At 44.0% G+C, this 26,190-nt stretch overlaps 1 protein-coding gene across 1 annotated transcript in view; it reads left to right on the top strand.

Annotated features, from left to right (window-relative positions):
- The first annotated feature begins 908 nt into the window (after positions 1-908).
- znhit6 (zinc finger HIT-type containing 6) overlaps positions 909-26,190 on the top strand; it is a 41,587-nt gene continuing 16,305 nt past the window's right edge. Inside the window, exons 1-8 of the mRNA XM_017721112.2 lie at positions 909-1,133; positions 2,623-2,688; positions 2,784-2,890; positions 4,534-4,622; positions 4,723-4,826; positions 20,672-20,737; positions 21,540-21,620; positions 25,427-25,507. Coding sequence (XP_017576601.1) covers positions 1,036-1,133; positions 2,623-2,688; positions 2,784-2,890; positions 4,534-4,622; positions 4,723-4,826; positions 20,672-20,737; positions 21,540-21,620; positions 25,427-25,507 — 692 coding nt within the window. The 5' untranslated portion in view covers positions 909-1,035. The remainder of the gene's footprint in view (positions 1,134-2,622; positions 2,689-2,783; positions 2,891-4,533; positions 4,623-4,722; positions 4,827-20,671; positions 20,738-21,539; positions 21,621-25,426; positions 25,508-26,190) is intronic.

Below are 26,190 nucleotides of genomic sequence, written 5' to 3'. Positions count from 1 at the left end.
AAAGCTAAAAACTGGCATAGCGGCCTGCGATAACCAGTGAGAGGCGTTTGAAGTTCGTAGATCAACACACACGGTACGCTGTAATGGACTGCGTAGCCTAAAGCACGTGCGTCAGGCTCCAGTCCTCGCGGGTCAGAACTCTGCAGGCTTCAGCCTCACAGCCTCAGTGAACACACCTGACTCAGCTCCTCAAAGCCTTCGCGAACTGACTTCAGAGCAGGAGATGAGGCTAAACGCTGATCTCCGCAGCACTTTAAGCCCAGTTTGACACGCTTGGCCTAAGCGATTATTATAAGGAGGTTCTAGTGCGTCATACAGAACACGCTCGGTTCTGTAGAAGAGCAGCCTAATCACAATATAAGACAACCTCACACCTATCTCCTCTGTAAACTAGGCCTGGGACCTCAGGTCGGATTGGATCATGGCTCTGCTAGTGTAATTTGCCTTTAATCACTGTTAAATCTCCTAAGAAGACCTTTTTCTAAAGTAGAACCGTTTCTAAACGAACAGGATTTGGAGTGAAACTTCCAAACCAGTGCCGGCAACTCCGAGCTCTTTCTAATTCTAGCCTCAGTTTGCTCTGCGTTCGTCCCACCCTGGTGGGCCCAGCTGAGCTGTCTGCAGGTCTGTTGCTGTGAGTTTGTAGAGTATCAGTTACTTGTTACTGTGTTGTTAGTGTGTAGGCTTCTGAAGTCAGTACTGCAGGAAAAGCTGCATCTTTAAACACATCATCATGATTATCATCATCATTACTGGCTGTTGTATTAGTATTATGCTGGGGAAACACTGGATTACAGCTCAGCTCAATGTGTGGATCAGATCCAGTTCAGAGAAAAGCTGGTTGGACCTATTTGCCATGAGCACGACAGTTGTGATGTGAATACGGCAGCAGTCCACGTGCGGCGTAATAGAGCTGCGACGCAGTGAGTGAGGCTCGTGGAGGAGCTTCAGGAGTGAGAGAGTGTGAGAGAGAGAGTGTGAGAGAGTGAGAGAGAGAGAGTGAGAGAGAGTGAGAGAGAGTGTTGTAGCGGGAGTATGTTGTCTGTGCCGGAGAACAAACAGGAGGAGGAGGCGGGAGAGCCGGAGGAGCCGCAGGAGCCGCGCGGAGTGAAGCGGAAAATCTCCCTGACTCGGTAACACTCGGGTTTCTTTTCACACCTGCATTCCGGCGCCCTGCGCTGCGATTGGTTAGTCGCTCCTGCCCGACTCCGCTTACAGCGCTGAGGGTCCGGACTGGCGGCCAATCACAGCGCCGGTGGGCGGGGCTTGCCGGAATACGGGTGGGGATACTCCAGTCTCCTGACTTCACGGAGCTGAGGCTCTGACTTTGACTCTGACTCTGACTCTGACTCTAACCATGCGCTCCACCTTAAATACGGCGGCGGTTACATTCTGGCGGCCACCGCACCATTTAAGGTGGAACGGAAAACGTCAAATAAGGAGCCGGTTTGAGCCTCGTTGGGTTGTCAGATATTCGCTCTGCTGTTTTCTGAGGCCTGATGAGCTGAACCTGAACCTGAACCTGAGCTGAACCTGAACCTGAGCTGAACCTGAACCTGAACCTGAGCTAAACCTGAACCTGAACCTGAACCTGAACCTGAGCTAAACCTGAACCTGAGCTGATCCTGAACCTGAGCTGATCCTGAACCTGAGCTGATCCTGAACCTGATTCTGGATCTAAGCTGGGGCTAGTCTAACCTGACTGAAGCTAGACTGTAACTAATTAAACCGACTGACTCTGTTTTAGCTCGTTCTAACCCTTATCTTAACCTGACTGACCCTGAGACTCAGGCAGCTTGACTAATCTTAAACTCTGAGTTAGGCTCAGTACCTCAGCGTGGGCTTACTTCACCTAACTAGCCATAGCCTCTGTCTTATCTGACTAACTGAAACCAAGACCTCAGCTTTATATAACTCACTCTGACTCGCCTTAACCTCTCGATAACGCACTCTGACTGAGCTTAATCCCCAGATAACTCACTCTGACTCACCTTAACCTCTCGATAACTCACTCTGACTCACCTTAACCTCTCGATAACTCACTCTGACTCGCCTTAACCTCTCGATAACTCACTCTGACTCACCTTAACCTCTCGATAACTCACTCTGACTCACCTTAACCTCTCGATAACTCACTCTGACTCGCCTTAACCTCTCGATAACTCACTCTGACTGAGCTTAATCCCCAGATAACTCACTCTGACTCACCTTAACCTCTCGATAACTCACTCTGACTCGCCTTAACCTCTCGATAACTCACTCTGACTCGCCTTAACCTCTCGATAACTCACTCTGACTGAGCTTAATCCCCAGATAACTCACTCTGACTCGCCTTAACCTCTAGATAACTCACTCTAACTCACCTTAACCCCTAGATAACTCACTCTGACTGACCTTAACCCCTAGATAACTCACTCTGACTGACCTCAGTCCTTACCTAACTTTACGTAACTCAGCATTCATTTGAACCCTCAGTGAACTGTACCTATTTGCCCTTGTGTTCTTAGGGCTGTGATATTGTTGTTCTGTAAGTCTTAATGAGGAATGGTAATAAAGAGCGCTTGACTTTCTGTTAAACTAAAGTCAACCCCAGTGTTCTCAGTGAGCTCTCCATCTCCACAGCTGTGATGTGTGTGAAGCTGAGGAGGCGAAGTACAGGTGTCCCAACTGCCTGAAGTTCTCCTGCAGGTGAGAGACTCCATACAGCTGTGAGTCCGTCTGTGCTGTGTGGTGAAGTGACACGGTGCTGAATGTACTCAAATGTCCCTCTGTGCTCTCCGTAGTCTGTCCTGTGTGAAGCAGCATAAGCATGAGTCGGGCTGCAGTGGCGTTCGGGATAAGACGGCCTTCCTTCGTCTCTCTCAGTTCAGCGAAATCAACCTGCTCAATGGTGACCACTCGCGTCTTACATACAGGAGGACCTTCCTCCAGTCATCAGAACATACAAGACAGGGCCAGTGTTGACGGGACCGACGCAGACCGCACAGTTAAACGAGGCAGCGCCTCACAGCTCACTAGCTAACGGTCATTAGGATGTAAACCGAGTCGTTCAGAGCGGTTTGGTGTGAAATGCTCTGTTTGGAGGAGCTTACCGAGTCAGAACTGCTCACAGTAGTGGTGACGGGAACCAGACGTCCACCTCTGAAAGCTCCCTCGGAGATAGTTATTACTGCCTGATGTCTGAGACACTGTTTTACAATCATTTTCAGGAGGGTTTTTGGTGTAAAACATCTCTTCATGGTGAACGGATGCATGCAGGGTGTTGTAAGGCCAAACGGTCCCCAGAGAAAACTTATTTTATTCAGATTTAATTTTACCTTCATCAACATTACATACAGAAACATGCCGGTTCAGTGGTGGTTTTGCGTAGTCCTGCAGACATTGTGACCCCTGGGGTCTCATTTATCTATATCTGTGCATGAGAACCACCAGTGCACACTAGTGAACGGGCATTTATCAAATGTTCACATTCATCAAAAACGTGCAGCTGTAGGCAGTAAACGGGGATAAACCTCTCCATGGCCAGGCTCATTTACATATAGGAACACCCCTCAGATAGCGGTTCTCTTTAAAGCTCCCTGAATGAAAGTGTTGCACCTTAAAAAATGTTCTTGCATATAAAACACATTACGTAAAGTTTACGATGTAGGAGATGAATTAATACGTTTAAACTTGTACAAATTAAATTTGAACGTCAAATCTAACGTGTTCACTTCTAACGGTTCACTGTTGATGGTTAACAATATTTAAGTAACATTTTACTTCACGTTGAATTTCTGAAATAAAAAACTGGATTAAAAGCTAAAATGACACGTCATCAGTCTGCGAGCGCAATGAGGTCGGCCACCGTCAACGTCATCACAGTCAGTCTGTGACACAGCACGGGGTTGGAAGTGTGTCTGAGATCTGGATTGGGTGCTTTTACTGTTTGCTATCACTAGAAGTGTTTTTAGGTTGACGCAGCATATCTTTACAGTGTGTGAGCACAACAGCACAACAGTCACCGGTCGTAGTTGAAATAGCTGGTAATTAATAGGAGTTTTGTAGTCTTTTGATCAGTGTACATGCAGTTACACTTGTCTACCACCAGGTATTTCTGGGTTTCCGAATACACGCAGTCCGGGGTCGTTCTGAATGCATGTGCTCTTGGGCACGAGGAACACGTGATGAATCAGGTTCTATGTGTAAGAACTGTGCAGATGCACAGCTGATAAATAACAGTAAGACCTCTGGTTCCTATCAGCACCACTGTGAAGACATCTGACCGTGCATGTTTCTCTATAATGAACTGCTTCATATCAAACCACCGAATAGCTTTGTTTACGTCTCAAACCCTCAAACCACTGTGCTGACACTTTGAGGAGATAACTGTGCAGAATTGGCCACAATACCAACCAATAAATGCATAGAATAAGGCAGTACGAGGTCCTTTTAGCCTGTTTGTTATCCATTCCGTATTTATTGCTGTGTTCTGAGTGAACTGACCATGTAAACTAAAGGAGATCTAAGACCTGCTGGTGCTGCCCTTCTCAGACTACAGGTTTCTGGAGGAAACGGCTCGCGTGGCAGACAAACCCAGCAGAGACTCGCTCCTGCATATTAATCCTCAACACAGCACCACTGTAAGTCTGTTCTCTCCGCTGTGTCGCTCTTTATTTAATAGATGCAGACAAATAATAGCAATGCATTGAGTGCATCTGTTCTTCTCTTCCCTTCTTCAAGGTGAAGCTGGTAAGGAGGAACGCAGTAGCAGCCAAGGTCGACCTGAAGATCCTCCCCAAATCCTTCACCAGACGCAAAGAGAACACCTCCATCTACATCAAAGTGTGAGTCTCTGGGCGTCCTACTCAGGTCCTGGTGAGCCGTAGCTCCACAGAGATTAACGTTTTCCCTCTTCGCTCTCAGGTAAACTCGCCGAAGCCGTTCTGATCAGCTGCTGAGTTGATCAGGTGTGTTAAATGTGATCTCTGCAGCGCTTTGGCTCACAAGCCTTCACCTGACAAGCCTGATGTGTTTAGGGTGGCAGCGAGTGGTCGACAATGTCCGTTGGTCACTTTCATCACTGAGAAGTGGTGTACGTTTCTATGTTTTTTAACTGGCGTCTCTCTGATGAACGCATCCAGTCTGAAAAGAGCTTTAAAAAGAGAGGAGGAGAAAGGCAGAGGTGCGCAGTTTGAGGGCTGGGTCACTGGGGGGCGCTCTTGCTTTATTGCGGTCATCAGGAGTGGAGCTGCAGACTGTACTGTGGTGCTCTACATGCTCTACATGCTCTACATGCTCCTGCAGCAGCTCCTGAAAGCGAAGCCCCCGAGATGGTGCCCACCCTCTGACTGTGCGTAACTCCCCGCTGATTTCAGTGGCGTTAAAGAGACGAACGGCGTCGTGTAGATCTACGTGCTGTACAGTGAATAGATGTGATGGACTGTACAATCTCAGTGATGTTATCAGAAATGTCTCTGTGGTAGCTCCTCCTTGCTGGTGTGCAGTTAGAAGGTGTAGATCATCTGTTTGTGTCAGTCATTCTTTTTCCTTTCATCACGAAATTTTCTGAGTCGCTCTTGGCTGGACATTTTCAGATAGTATAAAGTGGGCAGGTAGGTGTTTCAAATAAAGTGGCCAGTGAGTGGAATACATTGTAGGTGTTTCCATTAAAGAGGCCAGTGAGCTGATGTACGAGGTGGGTGTTTCTAATAAAGTGGCCAGTAAGTGGATGTATGAGGTAGGTGTTTCCAATAAAGTGGCCAGTGAGTGGAATACATTGTAGGTGTTTCCAATAAAGTGGCCAGTGAGCTGATGTACAGGGTGGGTGTTTCTAATAAAGTGGCCAGTGAGTGGATGTATGAGGTAGGTGTTTCCAATAAAGTGGCCAGTGAGTGGATGTATGAGGTAGGTGTTTCCAATAAAGTGGCCAGTGAGTGGAAGCACACGGTAGGTCTTTCTGATGATGTGGCCTGAAATGTTGTGTTCTAGAACATTAAAGTGCTAGGGTTCTAGAGTGTTCTGGATGGCTCCTCCCCTCCGTGTCCCGATCTCCACTCAGACTAACTCCTCCGTCGGTGTGAGCTGAGAAATGGAAAACGCCGCACACCTCATCAGACAAGTGCAGGGTGGGATGAAGCACAAAGCCTGCATTCATGTCCGAGAGCGAGGCTCGTCAGTGGAGACAGACTCACAGACGCTCAGCAGGGAGGGACGCTCATCTGGAGACACGCCGCTGATGTCACACGGACGCACTCACACGCTTGAATGGCAGCCTTCATATGTGCAAATCTCCCTCTCTGGGAGTCGGAGCTTTAGTTGGATTTCATGTACAAACCTCACATCCAGAGCAGTTGGGACGGTGCGGATGTGCAGATTGCTTAGTCCTGTTTGATCTGTATTAAGTTGAAAACAGTATAAAACCACTGTATTTAATGTTTTATCTTATCAGATTTATGTTTTTTGTAAGCATGTGCTCATTCTGAAATCGATGGCTGTAGCAAGTTCCTCAGTGTTGAGGCGATTTAAGATGAGGAACATCGTGAAATCTTCAGGTGATGCAATCATGCTTCCGTAAAGGGTCAGCCAGGAGTGACCTAGTTTTTTTCCAACAACAAAGGATGGGTCGAGCCTTGCCACTGTCCCAAAAAATACATCAGCGAATAAAGCCACGGTTTAAGAACAACGTTCCTCGACAATCGATTGCAAGAAGTTCCGGTAGTTCACCCTCTGCGGTGGATAATAACATCTAAAGGTTCAGGGAATCAGGATAAATCTGTGTGTAAAGGGCAAAGCCAGAAAACACAACTGAATGCCTGTGACCTTCAGCCCCTCAGACGCCACTGCATTACAAACCAATTGTAAATGAATACTAATTCCAAATATGATGCCTGCAACACATTCCAACCACATTCCTTGCAACAGCACTGGATGATGGTTTGGGGACTGAGAAGACAAACTGGTTCAGCTTTGAAAGGAGACTTTTTTCATTTCTCTGTTACACAAGTCAGTGAAACTGGACAGGGTCTCTGCTGACGTGTTCTGCTTCATAATGCACCACCTGTTTTCAAAGAGGGACTGACCGATCAGTCGAACACCCACGCTCTGAAGACAATCTTGTATCTCTAGTTTTGTCCTTTTTTTAGTTTTTGACCTAAATGCCTGTTCTCCTTTGTGTTTAAACTTCATGATGAATGGACCAAAAGAAACGGCCCAAAATCATGTCGAAACAAGTCTGGTTCCATTGACTTGCATCAAATGTAAAGTATTTTTTTCCTTCTCCTGTAAAGTGACCATTTTGGAGATAGGAGGTTTTGTTCAGCAACGATTTATTACCCCAAAATGCTTATATATCTTTCAAATTTTACATTAATTGTACCTTCACAAATGTGCAAGACTGTCACCAATACCTGGCCTTTGGTCTCTATGCTTTCTGGGCTTAAAGAGGAAAAAGTCCATCATTTCCGTGAACAGTCTGGAAGACTTCTCCAGATGAGTTCGAGCTCGGACAAGTGGGCTGAGTTTGTGGACGCTGTTGATGTATGGGTTCCGCTGTGCATAGTGCCGCCTGAACTTGGCAAGGCAAGTTTATTTGTCCAGCACCTTTCATACGCAGTGGCGATTCAAAGTGCTTTTCACGAAAGGAACAATAAAGCATTAGATAATAATACAGCATTTAACATTCCTGAGATTCTACACCGCAGAAAGGCTTTTGTAGGGATTGTTGAGACATAAGAAGTGCATGAGAAGCAAGAAATGCAATGGCGGTTATACTCCAATCATTTCCAGCACCCTGAGTGAGGAAGAGCACCAGAGGTTCCCGTTTTAACCTGCTGAATAACAGCTCTGACTGAGCAAAGTCTTGTTTCGAAGTATATTACCAACCTCTAAGCTGTTAATCAATCATTGGGATACTCATGCTAGCAAAACAGCTTCCGTTGATGTCCGTCGTCTGAGGGATCGAAGGCCAGCCGTTCAGTTGTGGTTTTCAGCCTTGCTCTTTACGCTCGAGGTTTCTCCTGATTCCCTGGATGGATTAATATGGTGTTGCACACCATATTCAGGTAGAGGGTGAAATTCCCTCAACCCCAGCTGGCACACTGGAAGCCCAACGGGTCTCTTTTGCACTTACCTACAAGGACCGTACGGCATCACAGTCCTCATGTTTGCTTTCGAACCGGTGCTCTTCAGCAGTGTCTATGAGCCCTTGTTGAGGCCTTCATCAAGGGCCGCATTAGTAGCGGACTCTTAGCTAACAGATAAGATACAGCTGAGGACCAATCAGCATGGCGGGGTTTGTTTACAGCTGTCTGACCAGCCTTTCAGGAAGTAAGGTGCTAGTTAAAGTCTATTTGATCATTAATTTACTGAGCTGCTTTATAGCTGTGAGCCACTCTTGGTAAGCAAAGTAGGTACAGTGCATGTAGAGTCTGTTCGATGCATGAATCTCTCTCAGATGCACACTTTTAAACCTGGTCTCTTGCTCTATCCTACTATACATCTGCATGTAGTTGATGTCAGCAAAGTACAGATTTTGAGGAGGACCTCAGAGCTTGGGGCACGTTTTAGGACAGGCCCATATTTTGTAATTCTGAAAGCTGAAACTAACCTGTCATGTTGCATTGGCAGTGTTTTCACAGCAGGTAAGACCATTGAAGAGCTGTAGGGAGTAAATCAAGGAAAAGGCCGTCAGGACTACACGTGCAGAAGCACACATGCTGTTGGCAAAAAACAACTTGCGAAACTCTAGAAGCCTCCGTTCATTTTCCGTCAATTTTCCCAGAATAGCACTGGCGTGAGCTACTGTATCAGAGAGACTTCTAACAGGAGCGACGAGAAATACCCCTCATCAGATGTTCTTGGGTGAAATTCCTCTTCAGGCCTAGAGCTAAAATGGATTTTTAAGAGAAGATCCACACTGACAATGTAATTTAGACTGAGATTAGGGCTTCTAGGTGCAGAAAACAGGAGAGGGTGGGAGAGAGAGGTGTAGGATGGCTCTCAGCAGCAGTTTCAGAATGTACTCAGTACATAATATAAAAAGCAGATGTTAGGGCTGCAGTGGCTGCAGATGCTTCTCCACATAATCACGCTGCCAGAGACACATCATCATTGGCGGCAGCGGGCTTTAAGGCCTGGCCCATCAGCCGAGGCATGTTACTGTGTGTTTGTTTGTTCATGTGAGAAAAAGCGTATCTGTGTTTAGGCACTGCAAAGCCAACCAGATCCTCAAATTACGCCCCTCTCTCCTCTCTTGTGTGAGGAGCAGTTTGCCAAAATATAATATTTAAACAATTAAGACATGCTTAGCATGTTTCTTTAGTTTTGAACCAGAGCTACAAACCTAAAATGCTTAACAGGTCATGGAAACTTGGGTACACTAATTATGAACGTTGTCTCAAAGCATTCTGAATTATGAAGGAATCTCAGTTTGGCCTCATTTTGACTCCCGAGTGGCGCAACCATCTAGGACCAGTTGTCGGGAAATCGTCAGTTCAGTTCCTTGGCGATGCCACAGCTGCTCGTAGCCAGGAATTCCAAGAAATCAAAATTGTTCTTGCTGTGAATTGGCAGTTAGGATTCTCCTCCAAGCGTGTTGAGCTTTCCAAAGATTTCAGAGGCAGCCGTTTGAAAAGCAAGGTTCATCAAGGTTCTCCGGTAAGCTTTTTGCCAAGAAGCACTGGTGCTCCTGGTTTGAAACAAGTGGGAGCATCCACAAAATCTTTGAAAGGATGCTTACTTCAGCAGTTAGATTCATCCAGACCAGGGGTTGGCAACATGCGGCTCTTACTGCCCTGTTGCTGCACCAGAGCAGAGTTAGATTTGGTGGCAAAATAAAATAATCCTCCTCTGCAGTAAAGTAAAGCTCTGCTGATCGTTCAACAGCTTTAACAACAAATGCTCTTAAATCTTGAATTAACTGCTAATTCATCAACCTTTAAACCTGAAGATTGGCTACTGGTCAACATAGCAATGCAGACAATCTTGCTTACCTAGTAGCTAACGAAAAGGCACAGAGAGAGATTCAAGATGAATATCGATAATTTAGAGATGAATGCATTTATTTGCTTTTATAATTGCTCCAGCTGGTTTCCTGATATGTTTAAACTGCCATGTGAAACTGACAAACAGTAAAAAGTCATGAGGCTGAAGTCGCTGCTCAGTTACCAGTTTCTTGTTTGAATTTTCCCGTTCCACCTTAAATGGTGCAGTGGTTACATTCTGGAACAGGACAGTTTGAACAAGAAGCTGGCGATTGGGAAGCAACTTCAGCCTCGTAGAAAGTCCAACATTAAGAGACATTTTCTGGGACATTCTACTTTTCAGTAAAAGTTTCCTGCTGGAGATGCGAGAAAAGTATGCATGTGTTTTTATTCATCTTGTATTTTTAGCCAGAACTAGGACATCAGAACATGCTTAGACATACTTACAGCCAAGATGGTAAATGGACATAAAATGTTGACTCTCCCAAGGTGGTTTGATTTTTGTAGAAAAGATAAAATGGCTCTTTAATATTTAGGTTTCTGGCCACTGAGCAGTGTTCAGAGTTGTCATTTTTCAGTCAGTTCTTTCCTTGCAACATCCTCTGGTTTGTCTTATTAAGTGTGTATTTGTATTAGCAGTTGCTACATGCTGAATGGGCATTTCTTGGTAGCAGCTTAGTAGCATGACTAAGGAATTCACCCCCACTACTTCCATCCCACTACCTCCCCCATTTGAGTTCTGCATAGCGTTACATGCCACTTTCCTGACTCTAGGTCAGGGGTCACTGCTGTTTAGGTCTTTTTGTTGTTGTGTTTTTTTTTTTTTTTTTTGTTTTTTTTTCTGCGCTGTTCTCTCAGGCACTTGTTGTACTCTCTGGTTATTTATTGTGTCCTACTTCTCTCAAGTTTTGTTGCTAAATCATTTCTGTGGTATTGCGCAGCAGCAGGCCAAACAGAGCTGCGCTGTCTTGGCCAGTTCGCTCGAAAATTAGAGCTTCATTATGGAAGATAAATGGCTGGACTGCTGCTGTACTTACAGCAGCATTAAATCACCCGCCCTCTTTTTTTCTGTGGTGTTTTTCCTCTTCATTTTCAGTCTGATTAGAGTCCAAGAAGCCTCACGAAGCAGGATTTCTTACTAACTTTAAGCTTAATTCGTGCTAACTCTGGGTATTAGATTACTTTTTACAGGAATGCGTCACCATAACAACGTGCACTGCACATCTAACTCGCTCCAGGGCTGGTTAAGTTTGGGATTTCGGGTCATTAACAGCTCTTGGACCAATTAGGACTGAGATTCTGACCAATCAGGGGGCTTCTAATGGGAGTGGGTCTCTAGATCTTTTCAGGTCAGGGTTTTTTCCCTTCCTGATGTCAATTTCAAGAAATGGTCACTTTTCAAAGGTGGAAACAGATAATACTCCATGGACATCAGGAATATAAAGCAGTTAGTACTCCATTAAGCACTGACCTGGTGGTAATCAGGAAATTATCGGCCGACACTTCTGTGCAGAATTTGTTTTTTATTCTTTGATTCAATACATTGAAGGGCTTTCAAAATATGAACCTGATTGTTTAAGTTTTTGCCACAGCATCTCACTGGGATTCAAGTCCCGACTTTGACTCTGTGCTTCAGGTCATTGTCCTGTTGCATAATCCAACTGCACTTGAGCTTCTGGTCACAAACTAACGAGTGGACATTCTCCTTCCAGACTTCCTGATAGAGAGCAGAATTCATTGTTCCATCAGTTATGACAGGTCATCCCAGTCCTGCAGAAGCAAAGCAGCACCAGACTACCATACTACCACCACCATGTTTAACTGTTGGTATCATGTTCTGATGGTGGACTGTGGTATAAGCTTTACGTCAGATGCAAAGGGACCCATGCCTTTCAGAAAGTTCCGCCTTTGACTCATCAGTCCACAGAATATTATCCCAAAAGTCTTGGGGGTCTTGTAGATGTTTTTGGCAAATGTGAGACGAGCCTTTGTGTTCTTTTTGATCATCAGTGCTTTGTGCCTTGCAACTCTCCATGGATGGCGTTTTCACCCAGTGTCTTTTTTGTTGTGGAATTGTGTGCATTGACCTGAACTGAGGCAAATGAGGCCTGCAGTTCTTCAGATATTCTTCTGTGTTCTGTTTTGCCCACTTGGATGAGTCGTCAATGCGCTCTTGGTGAAATTTTGGTAGGCTTCAGCAATGGCTTTGTAACCTTTTCCAGACTGGTAGATCGCAATGACATTGATTTACATCTGTAATTGAATCTCTTCTAGATTCTTCTCTCCTATCCTGCTTCACATTGCTAGACAGGATCTATCTAAGTGATGTTTAGATGTTTCAGCAGGTCTGGCAGTGATCTTGCCTGGGTGTGGCAAGTGAAATTAAACCCTGTCGTCACTTGAATTAGGAAAACTGGAAAAAAAAAAATTTAGTAGCTAAGGAGCAGTGACTGTTTCACATAGGGTCAGGTTGGGCTGACCAGCATTCTTCCTTCAGTAAATGAAATAATCATTTAAAAATAGGATTTTGTGTTTGCTTGTCACTATTTATCTTTGTTTTTGTGAACTGGAATAGAAGAGAGATCATCATGTCTAAACCAGTGTGGGAACACCCAAACAGTACGGGTGTTTTTGTCCTTGCTGTGTTGCCTGTCTGGTCAGTGTTTAGCTCTGGTTGATCATGGGGTCCCTGTCTCCTGGACACATACACGCCCACGTTCTTTCTAGCTTGGATTACTGAGTTTTGGCACTTTCATATTCAGAGCAGAAGGAGAATAAGTTCACTGAACCTATGGCTCTCTGACTTCTCAGAGCTTCAGTTCAGATCAGCTCTCCTGTCTCTTTATGTCCAAAAGTCATAGACACTTGCTCATACAGCATTTCCTCTGGAATGAAGGATAGTAAATGGGAGTTTGCCCCTCTTTGCTGCAGTAACAGCCTCCACTCTTCTGAGAAGGCTTTACACTAGAGGTCTTTTTCATGTCATATGCACGGGCTCGAATAAAGCAGGTCCAACTCAAGCAGTTCCTCTCTCAATACTCTTTAGGTCAGATTCATCTATTCAGGGAAGGATTCTGAAGCACAACCCACGTTGCAAAACGTTCTTCCACATTCTGTGTGCAGTTACACATTTCCACCAAATCTCCAAAACTTTCCTGTCCTTTAACCCTCTGTTGCATGATGTTGCCTCAGGGCAACAGACTCCTCTGCCTCACTTTACAATAACGTTATACATAAAAAATCCATTTTATTTTATTTTTTTAATTAATCCGGCAAATATTTGGCTTTGCTGCTCGGCAATGACACTCTACGCTTGATGTCAACTAGCCGCACTAATGATGTGGACACTTCAGAGTAGACGACAGGTGAGGAGCCTGGTGATTCTGGGGTCCGTATCTCTGGTTTCCTGAAGGTTAGCAATGCGATCCAGGACGTGTCTCGCTTTAGTGACCTGTGGAGTTCAGCTTTATTTCAACATTTCTTCTGTGCTTCAAAAATCAGAAACTGTATGTTGGTTTCTCTGGTGTTCTGAAGACTATGAGAACATGTCATCGACATTGGAGAGGAGGCATAATGCCGCAGGTTCTTTGCCAAGTTATGGCAATAGAAATGTTTCTGGCTCTCTAAACCTCGGCCACGGGCGATTGTCTCGGCAAGGCCTAGGGTGCACTTAAGTTCTCAGCACCTGCTTTTGTATTAGTTAGTTCTTGGCCATGTTTCCAACTGTGCCTCACTAGTTATAATGTTTAGCACGTTTTGTGAAATCAGATATTTAATTGTGGAGAAACTTCAGTTAAATGTGTTTTTACCTGAATTGTATTAAAGCGGTTGGCAGCCCTCTCATATTTTACTTCAATTGGATTTGAGTTTTTTTCCAACTTGAATTTACTTGAATTGAGCAGAGTGGAATCTGGGAAATATTAAATGTCCTGGATCGAAATTGTGGGCAATAAAACCTGATTCCCTTGTAAGTAGTATTGCGAAAAGGAAAACCTCTTCGTAGATCATCAGTGTCTGACCTTGGCCCTAAAGCTTGACTTTTACATACCATTATAACTATAAAAGAGACTTCCTGTGTCCTCTGTTGTGTCATGCTTGCGATTGCAGAATGGAAAATGTAGGAGATTTGCCTTGGGTGAGTGAGTGAGTCTGAGTCACATATAGACCTGTCAGAAAATTGTTTTTATTGGGATCTTTATCACTTTCGGTGGATTTTACTACCTTCTTTAGCAAGCATGGCTGAAGAATGGCATGAGCGAGGGCTCCCTCTCTCTCGCTCGTCCTGAGTTTTATCCATTCACATTGCTGTAATATCTAATAACTAACCAATGAAGTTAGAGCGGATAAAGTGACAATGAAATGATTCAAGCACAGTGTTTCATCAATAAACCCTTGAATCATTGACGTATTAAGAGTTAAAGCCAGAACACAATAACTGTGGGTTTCAGATGCGACCACTGTTGCAAAATACATAGGAAGAAACTAAGGTTATTGCACTACTGCACTACTATTACTGCAGATTCATGAACTACACTCCCTACGTCCGATTATGTAACCATGAGTGCTATAATTGCTGATAAAAATGGATAATTGGCTCCTGATGGCACAGCTGTCTAAGCCTTGGTCCTATTGTTGGGAGTTACAACATTCCCAGAAATGCCATAGCCATCTGTGGCTGGGAGAGCAGTAGTTGTCCTTGCTCTCTCTGAGTTGTTCTGCCTCTCCTCTGTTACTTTGCATGATGCTAGTTAACCTAAGCAGCTGCTAGATGTTGTAACAAAGTTAGTGTTCTCCTCCAAGCGTGTTGAGCTGCCCAGTAACATTGCATTAGCTGTAGTCTGACAAGATGTGGTGAAGCTTGTGAGTGATGGAGCGAGATCGAGTTGGCTGGTGAAATTAGCAATGACTAAACCAGGGAGAAAATTGTCTAACCCCTGAAAAAAAGATAATTATTTTGACTTGCTCGTTCATTCCTTTTACATTTTGGCTCATAATGTGAAAATGTGCTTGCACTGACATTAAGAAAGTATTAAGGAATTAGCTTTGAGCAGTAATTTGCGAGGTTCAGTAAAGCTGAACAAAGTAAGCTTGTAGTACAAAGTGAGGTCTACTATTAGGGTGTTTGAAATCACTCAAGCATGAGGTCATTTCTTTGTTGGTTATTTTATCTGCCTTTGATTATTTTTCTTCTACTTTTTCTCAAGGCCTACCTTCTGTTAACAACTGAAGGCCAACTTATGGTGCCATATACCGGTGGAGGCCTGAGATAACTGTCCGATGACCTTGAACCTCACATAGAGTGAAACCTTTAAACTGCAACTACAGTATGCAAAAGTTTGGGCACCCCAAGGCAAATTACAGTTTTTTTACAGATTAGTTTCACAGTGATTTTTTTTTTTTTGTTTTACAGTGATTATTTTAATGCACGTTTACTCAATGTTGTATTTAACTAAGGGGGGGGGGGGGTTGTACAAAAATTATGGCACAGTTTATATTTTTTCCAATGTAAAACTCAGCAAATAAGTAGAAATTGTGCTCTAAAAGTTGCAGAGAAATGAAGGATCATTTACAGTAACTATCATCGTGCAAACTGCATGCCTAAATTATCGTACACTTGCCTCAGACTAGTTCGTTATTAAAGTCAAACTGGAATCGACTTTTTTTAAACCTTGTTAGTTCATCATATATAATTTAGAAGACTAGAAGATTTAGAAGATTTGATCAAAATCACCCCCACCATTCATCGAGAGCAAGCACTCCATTTTCTAATTAACTTCCACTTTAACTGATCTCAGTTATGCTGGCGTTAATGGGGTTATACTTTATTATTGGACAGAATCGGTCATAACGACTCATCACAGCATTTGACACCTGCCATGACATGACATGGTTATGTGAGGTGTATGTAGCAGGGTTCAGATAAAGTGTCACCAAATGGACTATCGTATGTTACGCAGCTAAACCAGTAGTACCAGCTTCATAGACTGAATTTTGTCTGACTTTTGTTTGCTGTTACACACGTACTATCTAAGCCACTTATCCCTCTGTGACGCAGGGGTGCTGATGCCTATCCCAGCGGTCATTGGGCAGCAGGCAGGAAACACCCTGGACAGGTCACTGGTCCATCGCAGGCTTCTAAGCTTGTTTTGTATTTGATTTTCCACCAAGCTGTTCCCTAAAGGCATCCACTTGTCCTCCACTATACCCTAAAGGTATTCAAGTGTTCCACTACTTGACCTTCAGCCTTTTGTGAAGGCTTTGGTAAAACTCCTTGGTGCCCTCTCAAAGCTGAATCTTGATGGTGATAGACTGATATTACTGGAATGCGTCCTGACCTCGCCTTCAAGCAACTACCAAACATCTTTCAGCCTAAGCCCTTTTTCCATCCAAGGAAAAAAAAATAGTTTCCATTCGCCTTTTAGCCGAAACAATGCCTTTCTTTGCACCTGGCATTCCGTAGGCCTCCCACCCTCTTCCCTGGAGCGGAGCCACAGCCAAGCCCGAGCAAACTCATAAATACCTGCGCCTGAAGGCAGTGCAACGCTGGAATACCTTCACACCTGCACAGGGAATCCCCTTCAGCGTCTAACCGACCGCTGCTCAGACCATTTCCCTCCTATTGCCCAGTGCCGAATCATGCTGTGGATTCTGGACTGACTGTTCTGCCAAAGCTTGATCACGATTTGGATCAGGCAATGCTCACCCCTCATCTCCCCGGACGGCTCCGTTTTCTTCTGAAGTAGAAACAAAGGCTGAATTCTCGGGTTGTGTAATGTTGCCATCTGGCCTGGCATGTGCTCCTGTGGCCAAAGCCAGGCACTGACTGGGTGATGTGGGTCTGTAGGAATGTGCAACTCAACCCTGTCTTGATCCACGGATTTTAGCTTTGTTTTCTTTTATCATATGTTATCCATCTGTTTACCTGTGCATGCTCCATGCTCCACTCGCAAACACCTTGGTTTATAGGTGTTAAGAGGTTGGTCAGGCTTTACAGAGCATTGGCAGAAATCCCATTCAACCTAATGAGACCTTGTTCCACTCTTTGTTCCACTCTCTGCTCTGCAGTCATACTGGTTATAACTTTTTACATTCTGTTGCCCAAATTGCTGATCGCTCATCGCCTGTGGGCACGTCTGAACTTGAATTGACGGTTCTTTGCCATGGTCTCATAGATGCCAGGCCCAAATCGCATGCATTCCCACTAAAAATATAAACCAAATTTAGGAACCAAAAAAGGGCCGTACCCTCTCATAGTGGCGGAGATAAAGCACATACTACGCTGCTCAATGCTTAGTTCCTATTGGTAGTTGCCACGTCACTTTGCTACTTACTTGTATAAAGTTAAACTTTGTCGCAACTTCGCATCGCTGACTCCACCCATTTTGCGTCACCAGCGTTCACCTGTTGCTGGAAATACCCAGCTGTCGTTGGAAATGACTGACCTCTAGCTATTCTGTCGCATTGCCTCTCTGCTCCCTCACTGATGAATAGAGGAGATGAAGGTGACACTGTTTGTCTCTGGAAGAACTTAAGAGGAACAATCGGACATTAAGGCACATAAGTGGTAGTCATTTGATGGCAAACTGGATATTCCATTGGATATTCCACATGATATTCCATGCTCTTAAATCTTAAAGCGTTGGAAAAATTGAAAGCCCTGCTGAAGCTCTGACTGTCTTCAGTTTTCACCTGTTGTTGTCGTGGTCCTCGTGCCAACATTTGAGTGCAGGCATCCCATTCCATTTCTTTGCTATGAGGTGCAAAACCACTTTCTATGTAAACCCATTCAGTGGTGCTGAGGTCTGGACTCTGGGGTGGTCAGTCCATTGTTGAGCTTCTTTGTTTGGCGTGTCCATCTCCTTTTCTCAGTGAGGTTCTTCTTGATCAACTACAGATTCTTTCAGATTCACAGCACTGAGTGGTCTTCTCACAGTGGAAGGATGGACAAACACCTATGGATGTTTTCAGATGTGGAGCAGCTTGATTTTCTCCTCTCTCTCAAAGTTGAAAGTACTGTTTTACAGTACAGTCATCCCAGAGTATATTAAAAACATTGGGCATCCAGTAATGCAGTAAACACAGCAGCCAACAGAAATTGTACAATACAATAAAAATTTGATGGGATGCTTAAGATCATATTTATTTATCACATTACGATGACGTCGGCTGTTGCGTTATTATGATGCCTGTGGTCGGCTGTTTGGCTCTCCTTGCAATTGAGGTGGTTCTTTACTGTTTCTGCCAGTTGCTCTGGCATAAGTGAAGAGCCTGGAGAAGATTGATGTCAGACGCTGGTTGCGTTAGAGGAGTGATTTCGCGCTTGTCATGATTTGGACCATGTCCTACAGTCATTTTGTACTTAATCTGTACCTCTGCTGTGAACCGCTCCATGTGTTTGGTGCCAGCTCCCTCGCGTGACGTCATCCATACTGTCTTATTAGGCCTCCATACACAATAGCGCTTATTTGCCAGCAGTGATGACGGTGGTGGGGTTGTGCCCATGGTGGTGATTGAACTCTAGAGGCTCATTCATTTTCAACTGCTCTCCATTTGGATTCACACATTAGCAGCAGCTCTAGACAGCTGGATGTGGGCAGTCAGATGTGACTTATTGGGACCCCACGCCCTCTAGGCGCCTGGCAGGCTGGAGAACATGAGGAGGAACCACGTCAGTTGGCAGCGCTAGGCTGTTGAGATGCACGTGAAGAGCGTGAAGCATCTTCTTCCAGTCAGCTTGGGGTTATTTCCCTGTATATTTAGCGGCTCATAGTTTTGAAGCCTTTTGAGTTTGTGTGGTTTCATGTACCAAAGACGGTCATTCATTTCTGACCATTTTCCAACCTCTCTGTATCCCTCAAATAGGTTTCCAGTCACTGTTAGCCTCATTAGTGTTTTCAGTCTCTGTCCACTGTATTTTGTCTCGTGTGCTCCCGAGCAGTGCCTTATTTCGGGGGGCACAGCTGCTCTGTTCAGATGACGCAGCCTATCGTCCTCCCAGCTAATGGCTTTAAGCACTGTTAACTGCCCAAAAAAGGAACAGAAGTCTATCGATACGTCAGGTATTTACTGAATGATGGCGTATGTTAGGTTGTTCTTCTTTGTTTTAAAGTAGGCCTTTAACCTTTTAAACTAAGGGTCTGTTTGAGGGTCTCTTCGGTCCTTACTCTGATAATTAGATCTTACACTGTAGTTTCATAGTATTTACTGGGTAATTTATAACAGACACTGAATGATAAATAATAGATACTGAATAATCCAAAGTAGTTAATAATTTATAGTAGATACTGAATCATTTATAATAAATACTAAAACATTCAACAACTTATACCAGTCCAGGATTGGCCCTGAGATCCACTTGGCCCTGTTTGACTGAATGCAGTGATATTTACATTTTACATTTACAGCATTTTGGCTGACGCTCTTATCCAGAGCGACTTACAATTTGATCGTTTTACACAGGCAGGCCAAGGTGGTGTTGGGAGTCTTGCCCAAGGACTCTTATTGGTGTAGCTTGTCTAAGCAGGGGATTGAACCCCAGTCTATAGCGTAGAAGGCAGAGGTGCTACCCACTACACTAACCAACCACTATATAATAATATAGTGGTGAAATATAGATATAATGCATAAATATTGTATTCAGTTTTGATGGCATTTCTTTCGTTCACAAAAAAAATCTTATTTATCACAAAGATCAATGCCCAAGTATGGATCCAGGTATGGACCTTCTTTTGCCAGTTAATGTGACGAGTGCTATACCTTCTCATTTATCTGAAATGTATTCTTATCTGGATATTTGGATACATTTAAAAGGAAGATATTAAAATAGCAAAAACAGTTAAAAACATGGTCCACACTTCAGTTCCTTGCTCTGATAATTACTGATCTTACAATGTAGTTGCACAGTAGATCTGGATAATTTATAGTAGATACTAAATCATTCATACTAGATACTGAATAATGCATAGTATTTATTTCATAGTAAATACTAAATAATTCATAGTAGATAATCAGTAATTCATAGTAAGCACTGAATGATTCATACTAGATACTGAATGATTTATAGTAGTTACTTATTTCATAGTAAATACTAAATAATTCATAGTAGATACTGAATCGTTAATAGTACATACTGAATAATTCATAGAAGACTGTAAGTAATTGATCGTACTGAATGATTCATACTTGATTCTGAATCATTCGTAGTAGATAGTAAATAATTCAACAAATCATACCGATGCCTGACGTCCAGGAGAGCAGAACTGTCCCTGTTTAACTGAATGCAGTGATATGGTGCCTAAATCTCTCGTTCAGTTTGGATAGCATTGTTTTTTGAACTGGTTCACCAAAAAAAATGAGATCTAACAAAAGGATTAATTCCTGAATCATCCGAGCAGGTATGGATCACCTTCCATGTGTTTGTTCCTGGTTTAGTATAAAATGTGGTCCTCATCGTAATGTTCAGGTGCATTTATAATGAGGAAATTCAGTCAGCAGAAACAGCTGCTTGTATTGGTTGTGTTGTGAGATCTGAGCCTGCAGACAGGATTGATGTCAAAGTCCTGATCTGTACTGATCTCTGATTGGATTCCAGGATGTTTCTGAGATGTTTGGTGTCTATGTCCCCACAGTGCTGTGTTACATTGTGTGTGTGTGTGTGTGTGTGTGTGTGTGTGTGTGTGTGTGTGTGTGTGTGTGTGTGTGTATTACAGAGAGCGGAAGCTGTACTGGCACCTGAAGCTGCACTTCCCCCAGAGCAGTGCCCAGTACACTGACAGGTAGGTCAGCCTCTCTGCTTCTCTCTTAGTAAATCCAGCTCCATATAAGATATAGTAAATACAGTCATGCGCAAAGGTTTTCTAAGTGTAAATAAGTGAACGTGTCCTCTATCCTTTTAACACACAATGTGCTGTTTATGGACAAGTGTGGACATTGTACATTGAAAATTTTAGTGATGGCGCTCCAGAGTGGCACAGCTGTCTTAAGCGTTGAATTTGTCGTCAGGAGATCTTGAGTTCAATCCTAGTGATGCTACAGCCGTCCGTGGCCGTGAGACCAAGAGAGCACAATTGGCCTCACTCTCTGTGTGGGTTGGGTGCCCACCCCTCCCCCCATTACTCAACGCGATGCTAGCCAGCACAGGCGTCTGTTAGGTGACGTAACAGATCTGGCGTTTAGTGTGCTCCTCCGAGCGTGTTCAGCTGCGCAATGACGTTGCGTGAGCAGCAGTTTGAAAAGATGCGGTGGGTGTTTCTCTGGTCTTGGAGGAAGCCTGTATTAGCCTTCACCCTCCAAGCGCTGGTGGTATCGTGGGGTTGGAGGAGTCCTAACTAGTGAGTGAATTTGGGGAGAAAATTGGGAGAGGTAAAAAAAGACGCTGTAGTGATGCTTTTAGTTTGTGATTCTTCTGGATAATTTTCTTCTGAATGTTTTTTTCCACTGAAACGTGACTAAACTAACGCTTTGACTGTGAATTAGATAAATGAAGTAAGGTGTATTTTCAAACGGCATGTTGTGTGAAAACGTTGTTTGTAAAAACGTATTTACAAAAGTGTAAATAAGGCCCTTTCTCCTCTGCAGGGTGCCGGAAGACCAGCTTCTTGAGCAGATTCTCAGTAACTACATCCACCCCACTGAATCAGACCCAGTCAAGCGCCAAAGGTAACACCATGAAACTCTGTTCTTTCTGTCCTCTGTGCTGTACCTGCTTTTATTCTCATACTCTTCTCTTCTTGTCCCGACATCTGGGCCTGTATTCTGTAGAGTGTCTCAGAGTGTCTGAGTACGTTGACCTGGGATCTGTTCTTGTCAGTAAAGTCATAGTAAACAGCAGAGAAATCAGCCGCCCTACTCTGAGAAGTTCTGTGAATACCAGCCCTGATCCATTTAATAAGGTCAGTGTCAGTGCAGATACTGATCCAGTACAGCACTAATTAAAGACAGTTGTGGTGGTGAAGACAGAAAGAGAAGGATGGAAAGAAAACATTAACATGCTGCTGAAATCTGTCCCTCAAAAGTGGACGAGTGAAACAGCCGTGGAGAAAAGTGCTTTTTATGTGTCGAATTGCTGTCAGATCAACAAAAGAAAACCAAAAGGACAAAAGAAACCTTTTTATGGAGCTTTTCTGCTTACACGCCTGCAGTTTACGCCCTGCTGCTTTGTCCGCAGGCCAGGTCTCGTTAAAGCGGCTGCTTCGGGGCGTAAATATAGAACTGAGATTGCTCTGTGGTTTTGGGCTGTCACCACGCTCCTAAATCTAACTATGTGATAATAGGTCAAGAAATCAGCAGCAGATCAGAGCTGGACACAGTTCTGGTCGACCCACTTTCGACTCGGTTTTTGACTGTTGTCTCGCCTGGAGCTTTTGTGGTGGTGCTTTGTTGACTGCGACCTCCGAGAGCAGAGTGTGATGACGTTCCCAGAAGACACAGCTGTGAGGTTTGAGTTTTTAGTGAGATGATTGTGTTGAAACGAAGATAAAAGCTGACATTAATGGCACTTTGAGCAGTAGACGTGTAATTCCCCTTGATGCTGTCAGAGATCAGCCTGTCAGTGTTCACGTCAGACCACCAGTGTAACTTTCAGTGTAACTTTCTTTCAATACTGTGCCTCATTAAAGCTGCACTATGTAGGATTTGGGGATTTGGAGACCTCTCTGGTGGAAATGTGTAATTGCACACGACATGCAGAAGAACCTACTGTAACATGGGCTGTGCTTCGGATCCCTTCCCCGAGGGGATGAATCTGATGATTGAAAGAGAGTTCAAAGAGAACTCAGTCAAAACTTGGTGAAGGATGCACGTTCTGAGGATGGCAGTGAATTATCCGTGATGGTCATCACATCTTCGTCAATATAATGTTGATTTTGCTTTTGAGACCTACACAAGCAGGACCTTCTTTTTGAATCTGTGTGTGATGTTAATACATAGATTTTTGTTAGTTTGCTGCTCATTAAGTGATATATAAAAACTTTATTTGAATGTTAGGTCTACAATCACAGATTCTATCAGAGCAACATGCAGCGAGATGGGCTGCAGGTGGGCTTCAGCCTTCACCACTCTGAGTATTTTGAGGGTTTTAACTACAAAAATGCATAAATAAAACGATGCTGTTAATAAAAGGGATGGTCCTATTATATATTTCAGGTTTTATATCTGTTGTTTCTGTACGATATTAAAGGAAGCTGAGGAAGAATGCTGAAACTGACACTGGCATGACATCGCATGCCTTTTTTTGATTAAATAAGACTTTTCCACTGAAGAAAAAAAAACCATTTTATTGGAACAGCTCGTGCTGGCTGCGGAAAACAAATGAAGTAAAAACGAACTGACGAAAAGAGACAAATTTAGCTCTAAATGCGTTTCAGGCTGCATGGAGAATTCATTAAGCGCTGAAACTCATTCCCAGCCCAAACCGCTTTCTATTATTATTATTCTCTATGTGTGCATTATGTAACTTGGCCGGGGAGCCGCATTCCGTATGGTTGAGAAATGATTCGGTTTTCGTCTGTCAGGAGCGTCCTGCTGCTCCACCTGTCCACCTGTGGTTCTGGCCTGCGCTGATGTGCGAGGCTTTGAGGAAAGGAACTGTTCTTCCAGGATGAATCACTGTGGGGTCGAGTGTTTCCAGAAGGCCAAGGTGAAGCCTCCAGACGCCGCTGTAGTGCGTTAGAGCGGAGTGGACTGACGTGTGTTGAGCGAGAGTGCATCCCTGCTAAGAGTGTGAAGAGTTCAGTGCAGCAGTGAAAACAGAAAACTTTCACCAAACTCGGACCCGATCACATTTATCATTCCAGCGATATGAGATTCAGTGATCCACGTTCTTAAGGATGCAAATGGTGTAAGGAGTCAAATCAGCAGCACCCAAGTGGCGTAATTGGGTTGGTAGGAGTGTAGCATTGGAAACCTAGCAAAGGAGAACAAGCGGCTTTCAGCTAATTGTCATTCAGAGCGGTTTGGTGTGAAACACTCTGTTCTAGAGAAACTTAGTCAGAACTGTTCACAGTGGTGGTGATAGGAACCAGACGTCCACCTCTAAAAGTTCCCTCACAGGAAATTATTACCTGAAACGGATATGAAACACTGACTGATGTCTGAGACACTGCTTTTAGCGAGAGTTAAGAAATGATATACTTTTTAAAATCTATTAATGATGGAGGGATATATACAGATATATACATCTCACAAGTCCCACGAGAAAACTCGCGCTTTCTGATTTACCATCAACGTTACAAATAAACACTCAGAAGACTCGTGTGGGTTCTCTGGTGGTTCTGGGTGGTAAATAAAATGTCTATATTTGTGTTGTAGTCATGGCGACCCCTGGTTCCCATCACCGCCACTATGAAGAGTCTGTAAGTTTCTCTACAGTGAGCCATTTCACATCAGACCACTCTGGACGACTTCACATCTCTGCTGAATTGGGCTTCCGTAGTCATTACCAGCCCTGCTGACGAACGTAGCATCCTGAAGCAGCACTCGGCTCTCGGCAGCATGTGAAGATTTGTTCTATTGAAGGGAGTTAAAGGGGAGTGTTCACACTCTTGAGACATCAAAGTTACAGAATTACATCAGGCAGCGCAGAGGAAAGAGTGGCTTTTCTTCTCTGTTTAAGCGAGACTGGTTACTCTCAGCGAAACCTGAATCAGGAAACCGGCCAAAATAAAGACCTCAATTAAATTTTTTCACTTTTCCCGTTTCCTCAGAAGGTTGAGAATCGTGCAGCTGTGCACGGCCGCCGATCGCTTTATCCTGCGGCAACAGCTCAGATCACATGCACTTCTGAAATCATATGACTGTGTTTCTCTTTTGGTGGAAGAACGGTTTCTCCTCTGAAAAGCAAAACACTTCATCCTCTGTTCTGAATGTGGGCGGGTTGTATTGTAGTAGTGGTCAGTTTACTGGTTCTTCCTCAGGTGTGTGAGACGTCAGAGCCGCTATTCTCGCGTTTCGGGTGTCGCCACCGTTTTGAGGACCGAATCAGTGACTGCGCTGATGCCTTCAATTTGCCGTGCTTTGTGAATGATTCACCTGAAAGACTTGGAGAGGGACTGTGTATGAGATAAATATAAAGGTCAAGAAAGCAAATTCGGTAGCTTTCACTAGTTTAAGTTGGACCAGGAGTACAGGGGCAACTGTTTTATGGACTTGGTCGAGGTCCCGGTTTTCTCTTCCAAAGTAAAGAGAGTAATTTTAGCCAATGTTCGCCTCTAGTTAGGTTCATGTGGAGCAGCGAAGCAAGAAAGTCTGTCCCAAATATGGCAGCCACAACAGAAAAGTCATGTGACTAACTCCAACGTTAGTCCGTTTTGCTGAATGGCCAAGTCAGGGATGTTTCAGCCACAGTTCAATTAAAAATCAAAGCATAGGAGACCCTCGTTCACCCGCCCTCATTCACCGGCAGCGGACTTACGTACGTGTTAGAACGCGATGTATGCAGCTTTAACCCTGTGTTTGTGTTTCTGCAGGTTGAAGCTGTACGTTCTCTCTCCTCCTGGTCAGCTGTGTGTGTTTATGAAGTCGGAGCAGAGGCAGCCCGGCTCTCTGAGGTGAGTTAAAGCTGACCGCTTCCGCCCTACTTACCCCTAAAACTTTGCTGTAACTGTTTGAGTGGACAAACTAAGCTGTATCAGCTGTATGCATTATGGCATTAACACATTTTGACACCACTGGTTATAATTATGGGTGTCAAATGATCAAAAGCAAATGAATAACCTTGGTTTGCTGCAGTCGATGGAAATGAATCGCACTAGTTTGCTGTAATCACAGTTCATCACAATTATTTGCTCCGGTTTGACCCTAGAAAGTTTTTTTTTCCATTTTGAGAGCAGTACTTTTTGTTGTAGCGATATCAGAGGACAGAATAAGAATTCATCAGAATTCATTTATTACTTTCAGTAATTCAACTTCACAGAATCACATGAACTTGGGATGCGGGTCAAAAACAGGCTGAATGCAGTGTCCAAATTTATGGACGCCAGCAGTGGCTAAATGTATCTCCTCTTAAAAGTAGCCTCTCATTCTCAAGCTTCACGTCTTCTTTCGAGGGGAACTGTTGCTTTTGTTAGTTCACAGGTTGCTGATTTATGCATCGTTTATCTAAAACAAAGTCGCTCAGCGGCGTCTACCAGTGCGCCGTACTGAATTTACTGGTGCTGCTTCATCGTCGCTGTTTTTGCAGTTGCTGTTTAAAAGCTGTTCTTGAGTGTGAGAGTCAGAGTCATAGCAATAA

Source organism: Pygocentrus nattereri, chromosome 9 (genome assembly GCF_015220715.1).
Source record: "Pygocentrus nattereri isolate fPygNat1 chromosome 9, fPygNat1.pri, whole genome shotgun sequence".
NCBI classification, from domain to species: Eukaryota; Metazoa; Chordata; class Actinopteri; order Characiformes; family Serrasalmidae; genus Pygocentrus; species Pygocentrus nattereri.
This window is presented reverse-complemented; position numbering and strand designations above follow the sequence as displayed.